Consider the following 12,396-nt stretch of genomic DNA (forward strand, 5'->3'; position numbering starts at 1 on the left):
AACTATATTACTCAAAATTTCAATCATTTAAAGGCATAAATGTTATAGATATTCGCGAGTGTTGCAATTTGAACACAGACTACCTCTAACTCAAATAAGATGTTGCGGCGACTAATTTTGTGATGAATTTATCAGCGCTCTTAAGAACGCTTATAGTAATGAATGAAACTTTCATCGATGGCATTGTTTATTACCGGCATATAACCTACTTGTATAGGCTATGTAGGTATGGCGTTTTAGAATATTTGGATTGTATTATTTTTTTACCAACATTGTCTGAATGTTTATGAGGTCGAGTTTTCTATCAATTTCTTTTCGATTAACCATTTTTCTAAGAGACACTATTACTGAGATGATTGCTTAGTAAGTAATGTGGCGTCTGGTCGACTAGTAACCAGAATGTATTGGATATAGTCGTCACCATTTCTGAGGATCATATGGGTCTGAGATTCTCTCTCATTCATCTCACACAAAGGTTCGCGATCGCACCCGAGCAAAGTAACCTCAGTAGATCGTCACGAATCTCTCTCTCTCTCAGCGAGAGAACTCCCTTCACAGAAGTAGGGGGTCACTGCAGCGTGAATATCCATACATCCACTGGAGGATCTACTCTGGGGGCTTGGTAGTAAACAATTTTTATATTTTAATTCAGTACGTGTCGATTGTTCAGATTGAGACGTTCTGTGTAAGGATTAGTATTCTTGGCCGGGTCCGTTCTATCGTCGTAATCCTCGTCGCAGTGCGTAGACACGTGTATTAGGTGGTTAGATTGATTAAGGGATTCGATCTTCGTTCGAATCGGTGGACTGATCTGTGAATCGCAACGAAGTCGTTTGACATTTTACGTGACAGCCGATCGTGACTAAAAGCGAAAGAGGATATTTCAGTGAAATGAAGATGACTCGTGCGTGATACGCTGCGCATCTTCAAACGGTTGAGAAGATCGCGTGTTTGGTTTTTTTTTACATAATCGAGTGGTTGTCGATTACCTTGTGGGCACACAACCTGAGCCTGAGGGACCCCGCTATGGACATGAGAAGAGTCACTAGCTGAGTGGTGTATCATCAGCGTCGTCGATGAAGGTGGATGTGTTGTTGCCCCAACAACCTCTTAATCAATTTTTACGAGCCCCATCGTGTGAGCATATTCCTTACCACTATACGTGTTACTACTAGCTAGGGCTCGATGGGTGTGCGCCGAGGTGCGCAAGCAAAAAGGGGTTCGTAAATCACTGAAGAAGAGATCCCGACCCAAAGGAGAAGAGGGTTGAGCGCGTGTTTTTTGTGGAAGGGAAAAGATCAGTGTGACAGGCGGTTGTGTGGTGTATTGAATAACACTATTCTGCAATTAAACTTTTCCGCGTGATGTGCTACGATCAGATCTTTGATGCTGTGAATACTGTGCTAAGTGACAATTAGCTGTTCATTGAAGTTTGTTGCCGAAGAACGGGAAGTGGATAAAAGATAAATGCCCGTTATTTGTATGTACTTAGTTTTTTTTAACATTCAAATTTATTGTGCTAAAAACCATTAGCAATGGTTTCTAAAAATGCATTAAAGCCAGAAATCGAAGATATCAAAGTATAGCAACTTGATTGTCGGCTGGTGTTTGAAAAAGTTTTTATTTTTTTGTCTTGTTAGCTTTAGCTCAAATATTTATAATTATTGTATTTTCGAAAGATTTTTAGGTTGTGTGAAATTGAAACGCCAACAACGCAGCTATGCATGTATTTCCTAATGTCACTCAAACCAATTGTATGGAAAATCCTCAACCTTAATTTTAGGATCCTTTAAGTTTTTTTTTTGCGTTTATTATAGAGGTCTTTAATTGTTGTCTTTAAAGTTGTAAAACGAATGAGTTATGTATTATCTTTATAAGGAAATATATCTAATGTACATTAACCTGACTGGGAATGAACCTCCTACGCCGAAAATTTCTTCAATAAAAAGTAATTCAATTCAATTCAAACTAATGTACACGGCTGAAAAATAATGGTTCTATTATTTCCGACAACTGTATTAACTACAGTGCAGTACAGAATTAAAGTACGCATTGGCCGTTTTTCAAACAAAATAAGCAAGTTTAAAGGACTAAATCTCGGCTTCTAGTGTTTCGGTAAAGTCGACATATTCACAGCAGCTCAGAAATAAGGGGTCGTCCATATACCACGTGGATAACTCAGACGAGGGGTTGTGAAAAAGACAATGCCAGTCCACGGAGAGGGGGTGGGGGTAAATCTAATCTCCACGAAAATATTGAAACGATTAAATCGAACCATACCTTACATAAACTAAACTATTTATAAGTTTTGGTATCTTAGATTCCCCTTGAAATACGTGTAGGCTTTGCTAAATCACAGTTTTTAGTTTTTTTTTTTCTAAAAATATTTCAAGGATTTTGGATTTTAATTTTGAAGACGTCATGTTTTATTAATTTATCTTCGTATTATTGAAATTTTATATCTTGCCAAATACTGCAAAGATGGAATAAAAAAATATCAAAATATGTATTTAAAAATCCATCATGTTTTTGAGAATAGGGTCCAAAAATATTTGATGATATCTTGTTTTTATTTAATGACACGAAAGAGCATGTTCTAGCAACTATGTACTTTAGCATTTTTCGCGCTCAAATAAAGGGTATATGATATTTGAATTTTAATTTTAAAATTGAGTCTAAATAGAAACTATTTCACTTTTGATCATGTTTGACGTTCACTGTGTCGACAATAACGCCATAGGGGTTTTAGTTGTAACACTGGGGTTGTTCTTATCTGACATTTCGAAAATCGATTAGACATAATACCAATGATTAGACATAATACCAACATTTTCTGAGGACTTTCCCAAAAAACAAAAAAAAAAAAATAACAAGATTTTGGTTACGCTGAAAACCATATCAGTATTCAAAACATCTTTGTTTAATTTTCTTATCGTTTTATCATCGTTTCATCCTTGTCCAGAAATTTTTCAAGATATTGTCAGAAATTATACCATGAGATCTAAACAGATACCCTTAAGAACTTGTAAGAAGGCACGAGGCTGGAATCCGTTTGAAAATCATAGGTAACTACCACGAAGCCTCTTTACGGAATCCTCTAAGTAATATTCCATGGATGAGTACTGGTGTTCGCTAAGGATACCAGACAACCATAATGTTTGTAGAACGAAATCACTTTTTACGTTATGCGATGCTTATATGTGCAAAGTTTCACGTAGAAGATGTTGCGAAAAGGCCTTATACGTTCAAAAGTGGAGTCGATATACGTGTATATATTCTATGATGAAATATCGCATGTAATGCGAGCGTGTACATTTTATTGTGAACTTATCTGTACTTGTATGCGACTAAATTTATGATAACAAACTTGATTTGCTGCTACGGATCAATCCTTATTTACTTACGACTTACTTTGCACGAGTGTTCTAGACGAGAAAAAAATAGACATGAGAACTCATGTCACTCATAAAACTCTGTATGCGAGGAAACTAATCGATCGAACGATTTAATCCCCCATGTAGCGCAAGTGTGATGCAATTTGTATAAATAAACGACTTTGTTCATAAACTGTTATGTGACTTCTGGTTGTCTGGAATGGGTCAAGAAATTATTCAAAAAATTGAATTATAATGAATCAGTCCACCAACAGTGTTACAAAGAGACTGGCATATGACAAGGAAGTTGACGCTGATGAAAAAAGACATACGCTGATAACATCGAGAGCAATCCAACAATGAGTGGCTTTTGCAAATGTCAAGAATCCCAACTTCAGACTAAAGAACTCGAAAGAAATTTTCCAAGATTGCAGCAAATAGGAAGCGTCGTATGGAACTGCTTCTTATTGCAATTGCAAATTCTCAGGCTATTCGACAGTGCAAAACCCTCCATGTAGAAATGAATTATGGAAGTTGCCCAAGTTGTTCTTTACGCTATCTTGCTTCAAATCAAAGCCGACAAAGTCGTTTAGGATTGAATCCAAAAATGGCTGCCTAGAAGCTTAGTGAGCTAGACTAGCTCAGCTAGTGCTCAATCGATTAAGTTTAAACGAATGTTTTGTTCTCCAGATTCGTGCTCGAAAATTTAAAGTTTGACTTCGATTCATCTCCACCTTAAGGATTTGTGTCGTTTTCTCGTAATAAGATCTACATTTTAAGGCTATTCAAAGTCTTAACAGCAACTTTACAATATTTGCTACCTACCTTCATGAAAACACTTTCCAAATTTGAGCTTTTTACTATTTTAAATCGTGTCGAAAAGTTGGTTGAAAAATGGGGGTGGTTCAAAATGACCGAATGGGTGGGGTAGAATGCCATTTAGTATGAAGAACGAAGAGTCATCAACCAAGCTTCTCCATGAATTTGATCTGTGGTATGAAAACGCTTATTCGTTAATGCAACCATCGGAGAAGCTTACGACTTAGGCAAAATTTATTTGTAAAAATAGTTCAAAAGAGCTCTATTTCGTATCAATCGTTTGGCAGCGTCCATTTATTACGTAACGCTAAGATCGGAAATTTTTGACCACCTCACCCCATCCCCCTCCGTAACGTTTTTTGTATGGAAAAATTAAACGCTATTCCCCCTTCCCCCTAGAGCGTTACGTAGTTTGTGGAATTTTCAGGATGGTTGATTAGATCTCATCGGTCGAGTATATTTTTCTTACACACAATATAAAAAAATAAAACAATCATGATAGGCGAATCAAATTCTTAGTTAATGAGTAACCGAAGAACTCTTATTTGAGAACTTGGCTTTGTCTCAATAGGGGTGTAATTCCAGAAAGAAGGAAAATAAAATTAATCTTTTCTAAATATGAACAGAAACAGTTATACACTAGAATCAAATACACACTTAAATCCGAATGGCGATCTCAGCTGTGAAAATCTCGGTAAAAGGTCGTTTGTTGACATCTTAGTAAAAGTGACGTTTGGTAACGGCACCCAAAGGTGATGTTATAAGTATACTTGATGTAAGGCTGACATATCAGTTAAAATTAATTTGCTTACCGCTCAGCTGTGCGGATCTTGGTAAAAGAATGAAAATTAGTTGAACTCAACTGAGTGTGTCCTCCACTGTACGAGTAAGTGTCGTATCCCCAAGATCACATAGGACAGTTATGTCTATTACAATATGTACGCCAAGACGTAAAGCCAAAATACTTATGTGAAAGTTTTTGAGACCATACAAAAATCAACGGCAATTGAATGATTGATTTTATGAATAATTCAATAAACAAACATTTTTTGTAACATAATAAAGAAACAGGGACAATCGTACCAGCCGTTTCTGATTTAGAAGATATTCGATCGTCGGGACTGACGTTGCTCAGAAAATTAATGTCACTCCATTGGTGCTGACTAGACCTATTCAAATGTCTGGAAGTTCCTCAGTCAACCAATATTTTGATTTTTCATTTTTCTGGTCAAAATTTCAGTCAATTTGGAGAAAATTTAGATGTGCTTCAAATCAATCATTTGTTTTTGAACTATTTTCAAGCTTTGAAATTTCATAACTACTGAATGGAACAATAAAACTTATCGAAAATACCTCTACATAGTAGTTTATTCAATTATACAAACTTTTGTCAAACACGGTTTTATGATTGGAGTAAGTTTAAACATAGTTTGGTTGAGTTTTGTGCTTCAAGGTTCTTGAAAATCACTATTTTTAGGGAGTGTTCTCCCTGAAAAACATACCTGTATGAAAATTTTGGATTTTGAATTTCCAGAACATGATGACTACGTATTTCTAAAACTCAATCCCGTTTAAAGAATCCTCTTATCCTACGAAAATAAATTGTAAAAAATAGGTAATTAGGAAGCACATTCGTAAATCCGCTGTGGGTGAGCCAAGAACACCACCGTGAGCTTCAAGGAATGTAAAAAATGAACACGTTAGTACTGCTTTTTCTCAGTCGATGATAATGATTGTCTTCTAATCGTTCAAAATAGTCAGTGAAATACGATCAAAACAATCATTACTCTGAAAGAAAAAGCAATGCTAACTTGTTCAATTGGGTTGTTTAGTAAGAAAAATCATAGTTTTTTGCAGCTTGATCGAAAGAGCACATTTTTCTAAGTATAACACGATTTTATTGCACATCAATATCTTAATTTTGATATTATAAATGATTGACGTGGACTCAATGACATTTCAATTTATATAATGACAGCTCGTCCCAAAGTAAAATTTGCCGAGGGGTGATTCAAAAGTGATTTCCATACTAATTTCAAACGATTTTTAAAAGTAGTTCCAGGGTACGTAAAATTTTGAAACTTTGGATTCTTGTTCGATTTTTAACGTAGAATCAGAATATGTAAAAGACTGGATACTCCTAAACAAGCCAATTCATTCATTGGACGGTACATGGGTCATGCACGATTTAACTATCTTACATACAAAGGTATCGACCGTGATAATTATATTTTGAATTTGTTTATCGGCATATCGGTCTATTTTGCTCGAAGTAAGAGGGAGCATGGAGAAGAAAGCAATGAATACTAGATGGATAGGTACCGTAAGGGAACGGCGAGAGAAATTGGATTAGATGTTGAAGAGGGCATACCATATGAAACAGTATTACTTGAAACGTCCTTCCTTGTGGCTAACGTCCCCTATGGGAACGACTTGGTGTGTTTTGAGAATGACACTACCAAGACATCCAAGGCTGGGATGAGACAAAGGTATTTCCACCTTTCGTCCGGGCTGATTATCCTAGGCTTAAGTGCCATTGCTCGCTCTTTTAAAAGGTCGAAAATAATTTTTTGATTTGTGTTTTTTGACTTCATATCCTCTCGATCAATTCGATCTTTCGTCTTTTCAAACTTTTGTCGTTTGATTTTTTATCCAAAACCCGACAGAGGTCGCAATAATGTGTGTAAGATTTTTCTGAAGGTTCCAACACGCTTAATTTTTTTTATATTAGCACCAAGATGTCGTTGACGTAAGCTTTTGCGTAGAACAATGCACGCTTAAATGAAGTTACACAAAATTGAGTACAATTCGCACAAAATCGAGCTCTTCCGGACCAAAACATAATCTGTGAAATTTTAACACCTTTGTTGATTTTTTTTCTGTTTCACAAAGTAAATGACACATGAAGATAATTAGCGATACCTGCCTCTCAATGTTACAAGAAATTAGAGATATTAAGCATAATGGCTGGTACGCTATTCATAAGTACTGTGCAAAAGAATATGACAAGAAATGGTCAAGGAATGATTCCGCTACCAAAATTACTTGAGCTGTACGTTGTTGAGATGTAGATCTGTTTTCATCGGTAACACCTGCAGTATAAATCAAATAGAGTATGGAAAAATGTGCCGCTCAATTATTCCGCAAGTAAAAGTGACTTTTCGCTCACACTGAATCAGCTGTTAAAATTACTTTGGTAAACAGGAGAAATTTTACTTGAGCGCTTCACGTTTCAGTTGCATACCTCGCATAAATCAGCACAAAATCGATTTTTTGCATGCGTGAAAATTACTTACAAAAGTGTTGTTGGTCCAACTTTTCAAAGTCATCAAATCATCATCAAGACATGGGCACCTTTATGAAGTCTGAGGTCTATCAAACCTGTGTCTCTAAAATGATCTGAACGTAGAATAGTGCACTCTCAAAACTGTATTGGAACTATGACATTTAAAAAATAATACCCAAAATTTCCTAATGCCTCGTGGTTTCTTGAATTCGTGAGAGGATATGATCAAGGACTTCAATACTCTTTCAAAGCGATAAAAGCATGAAGAAGAATATAAGCCCTTTGACCTATGAAAGTCTCCCTTTTCGAATATTGAAAGCCTTGCAACATCAGGAAACTTTGGGTTCTTAGTTAACTACATGGTTTGAAAAAATCAAGTAATTCACCCTTATTTCTTGGTAATCATTCGACGACTTGACATGAGGGACGCAGACAATTTTGCTAAGTTTCCATTCACCTCCGTTCCACAAAACATGATTGCAAGAACATAGTTATACAAAAACGTAGTTATGTTCTCAATGCTCTAATCCTGGTTTATTCAGATCAGACTTCCGACTTTCATACTAATTAAGTACGATTTTTATCAAACTCGAGAATACGATATTTGTCGAGCAGTAATCGTTTCCTAGGTATTCTCAGGCAGCAAAGATCTGATCCTCGCACCGCATCCAAAAACCGATTGAACAAGTGACGTCCTAGTGTGCAACACTACGAACAATCTCCAGAGCTCGTACCTTTCGCGTATAAAAGTGATTCTTCTTTCCAGCTCGTTCAAGACCCCCCGTAGGGTGTCATCTGCATAACCCTCCCCGTCTCGAAGGTGTTCTTCCCACACTTCCCCATACGTTTACTTGTAGCTTTTTCTCCTAGCACCGGTTTATGCATGCTGTTTTATGCAAAGTATGTTGTTGTGCGATTGGTGTATTTGCCGTGTGTAATTTTGCGCCGTTTCAATAAGAAAAGTGTGTCGTGAGCTAAAGCAAGTCCCATCTTCATCGGTCTTCAGCGGTGGAAACGTACTCCAAACGGGAAAATATAAATACAAAGTGACATAATAATTATCATCATCAACAAGAGCAGCAGCAGCCTCAGCGGTTTGTAGCCATCGGAGCATCTTCTTCAATCTGTTGGTCCAACTCAGCAGGTCTTCACGGGATTTTAATCAGCGCGCATCTTCCATCGCAACACACTCTCTGCACAGCTGCACCGTAGGCAAAGTACCTAGATATTCAAGCCGAAGCCGTTCATTGAAAGTGAGAGTTCATCGCGCGTGTCGCGCTTACGTTTAGTGTTGTGGTAATTGTTGTTGTGGCTGTTGCGCGTTCAGTTCAGGAAGACATCGGTCAGCCCCCCCGTAGAAGAAGATGTTCCTACGACGGTCATCTCTGGCAGTGCTGGTCATATTTGGATACCTGCTAATTATAGGTAAATATATTTTTTTCATTACGCGATGACGATACATGTGTGAATTAGGGTGTTTCAAAATCCAAAAAGAGTAGGGAAACCTCATCTCGCTAATCTTCTTTACTTGGTGTCACACCTATCCGGAAAAAAGTCGGAAATACCCGACAATCCCAAATGACCGGGAAATTGCAGAAAACACCGGTGTCAATTGAAAACTACAAGAGCTTATAATTTATTTCCTGCTTTCTCTGTTTGATATTTTTTGAGCATTTGTACAAAAGAAGAGAATCTGGCAACACTTCTGTGTTTTTTTTAAATTGTCAATTGTACAAAACAAAACAATTTTGTATTGAGCAATACATTTTTCGCCGAAAGATTGCTTGGAATTTTATATGAAAGATTCGGATTGTTAACTCAAAAACACAATTTCTTACACTTCGGGGAGTTTTAGACTGGAAAATGTCGGAGTCAGAATAAAAAAGGTCCAAGATTTCGTCCGCTCCTGTGGCAACAAAGTAGGAGTCAAAAATTTTAGAAATATGTATACTCATTCGACGAAAAACCGATTTAAGTTTTAAAATTGAAAATATGTGTATTTGGGAACACTGTAAAAAACAAATATTTTTCTGGAATTCTTAAACGATTCACTTCAAAACGGTTGAGATCATTTTTCTAGTAGTTTTGAAGGTACACATTTAGAAAAATAATCAAAATCATGAGTTTTTGACAAATTTTCAATCACGATGCCGAGGGTTGGCCCGATAAGCATACACATTTGGCTTTTTGCATGTTTCAAGCTAATGAATATTTAGAGATATATAGAATATTTGAAATATTGAGATCCTTGGAAAATTCTTAGAATGGCGTCTAGGGTTTGCTGACAAGTTTCTTGCTAAGATGCTTGATGAATTTCCATTACGATTCCTAACGGGTATCAAGGCGATTGTTAATTGAAAGCTTTGGAAGACCACAGGAAAGGTAATTGGTTGATTGCGAATTATTTTTTAAGTGGATTCTATATAGAGTGTTCATCCCGGGACAAATAATCCAGAGATTCCATTCATTTTGATCGGTCGCAAACTGTGCATGTGGAGTTTAGGCTCACTAGCTGCTTCAACCAAAAAAGTTAATATTGCAGTTTGTTATTGAATACATTTGCTTACCGTATTAAAATGTATTATTAATCTATTTGAAATTAATGGTTAAAGAACGTGACTCAAAGTGTTGTCGATCTTCTCATTCAAAGCATCCAGACCCCTCCCAGACGTTACAATTGACTAAACAAACTAACATCCAACCAAGTTTTGACGGTTTGTTTCAGCTGATGATAACTGATAATGAAAACCCGTTTGAATACCTTAGATTTCCTTTGAAATTGTGGAGTTATAATATCAAAAGACAGCGTTCATTTATTACTTAACGTTAAATTTGGAAATGTTCGACTACCCCCTCCCCCCGTCCGTAACGCTTGAGCCTACTCTCCCCTCCTCCTAGAGAGTTACGTACTTTGAAGACGGCGCCAAAGGGCGTCACTTCAAAACGGGCCCTACGATTTTTTTTCAATCTTCTGCTAAGACACCATAGAAAACGACTGGTGAGCTCAGACATTTTACTTCCATTTCATCAAAAATAGTTTTTCACCCTTGGTGAGTTCGCCACTGATACTGTATAAGATATTTTCCACAATTTTGGCAGATTCTTAGCAGCTGGTAAAGCTGCTAAACTAGAATGAATTTTGTCATATTTTAGGAATATTTAAGTTGAGTCCTACTACAGATGACAGATACATTCATGTTTGGCGGATTCCAAGAGATACTGCTACTGATTATTGAGCAGTTTTTCGCTTAGTTTTTGGCGATATTTTTGGCAAAAACTGTGATGTTTCCGGAAAGATTATTTTGTGGACATCCATATTATTTTTAGCAAACTTCATAAGAGAACTATTTAAAGTTTTTGACGATATATCGTTTCTATTCAAACAATTCTCCCTGGATTCAACGCGAGTTTCACCAGATCATTTTTTTTCAGGTACCAGTCATGGGCCAAGTTAACGCATAATTTCGAAGACAAAAAGAGAACTTATTGGCTATTGAACTTTGCCTTCTTGTGGAATATGGTCTAAATTTAGATACAATGAGCGGATTTTCATTTAATTCCAATATCTTCAAATTTTGTAGAATAATTTGGTGTGTTTTCATTGATTTAATATCTTCTATATAAATAAAAATGAAATGGTGATTGTATGTCACGAGTGACTTAAGAACGGGTCAACGTATTCGCATAATTCTTTCACTATTGCATTCATTCGGGCTCCGGCGTGTTCGAGCGAAAAAATGATGGCTTGATGGCAAAACGAAGTTTACCGGGATCACTAGTTATTTAATATTTAACTTTTGTAAGAGTTAGTGATTAGATTCAAATACCTGTTAATTCCACTACTCCAGGGGTTTTTAGCCTTTTTGGCTCGCGTAGCACTTTTTGAAATATAATTGTTGCGCGGAGTACCTATTCTTCACCACCACTTCGTCTTAAATACTGTTTTTTCACAAGCTTCAATTGACCCTTTTTGAATGGAATAATCACAAGTTAAACAGTCACGAAAATATGATTAATCTTGATTAAACTCGTCAAAGATTCATAATTTTGTATCACGGTGTCAAAATTTCGCCTAAACGCCAAAATATAGGTAAATTTCTTGGAAAGTTCGGCATTATTTATAAAGAAATTCGTTACCTTTGATGAATTCAACATGCTTATGAAAATTAAGAATGAATGAAACTAATTAAATAATAAATAACTTTTATAAGCTCAATAATATACAGAAGAAAAGCAAAAATGATGATACGAACTATTTGCGAGAAAGGTTATTCCGATTAATTTTTTCCCATTTTACAATACCTCAGATTTTTGTCGATGAGGAGAAGTATTCTGACAATACTTTGACATCCTAAATGTTTCAAACTATTATGTGCGGGAAATTTCGATTTCTTCGACTTTAAGGGTTGTTGCTTTAAAAGTGTAATTCAAGAGAAATCAATTCTGCAGCTACAATTATCCTATACAAAATGTGTGAGCAATTTTTGATGGCAGAATATTTTTAACAATCCAAATACAAAATCTTATCCTAAATACTGAACGTTTTCGTAAAAGTATCCAAGGTATATGAAAGTTCGATAATACCAACATTTCAGCACCGTGTAAACTGTGTTTTGTCATCCACCATAACGTTATAAACTTTAAGTGAACGTGAATTGAAACTACCTCCAAATTTTCAGGAGCACATATCTAGCAAACAAAACAGGGATCTTATATAAAAATTATGTCATTTGATCGCAACCAAAAAGAACCTCATCGATAAATTTACAACAAGATCGATTGTTTGGTATGATTGAAAACAAATTTTAAAATAAAAGGTTATTTTAAGGCGTTGGTACAACATTTCAAAATGGTCGCGGAGCACCTGCTCAACCAAGTGCTCCGCGGAGCACGATCTGAAAACCGCTGCTTTACTCA

At 36.2% G+C, this 12,396-nt stretch overlaps 1 protein-coding gene across 2 annotated transcripts in view; it reads left to right on the forward strand.

Annotated features, from left to right (window-relative positions):
- Positions 1 to 665: 665 nt before the first annotated feature.
- LOC5577264 overlaps positions 666 to 12,396 on the forward strand; it is a 248,733-nt gene continuing 237,002 nt past the window's right edge. Inside the window, exons 1-2 of one of the 2 annotated variants that reach the window (XM_021846342.1) lie at positions 666 to 739; positions 8,350 to 8,904. In XM_021846342.1, the coding sequence (XP_021702034.1) occupies positions 8,844 to 8,904 (61 nt within the window). In that variant the 5' untranslated portion in view covers positions 666 to 739; positions 8,350 to 8,843. The remainder of the gene's footprint in view (positions 740 to 8,349; positions 8,905 to 12,396) is intronic. The other variant, XM_021846350.1, reaches the window with a different exon arrangement.

Source organism: Aedes aegypti, chromosome 1 (assembly GCF_002204515.2).
Source record: "Aedes aegypti strain LVP_AGWG chromosome 1, AaegL5.0 Primary Assembly, whole genome shotgun sequence".
Classification (NCBI taxonomy): Eukaryota; Metazoa; Arthropoda; class Insecta; order Diptera; family Culicidae; genus Aedes; species Aedes aegypti.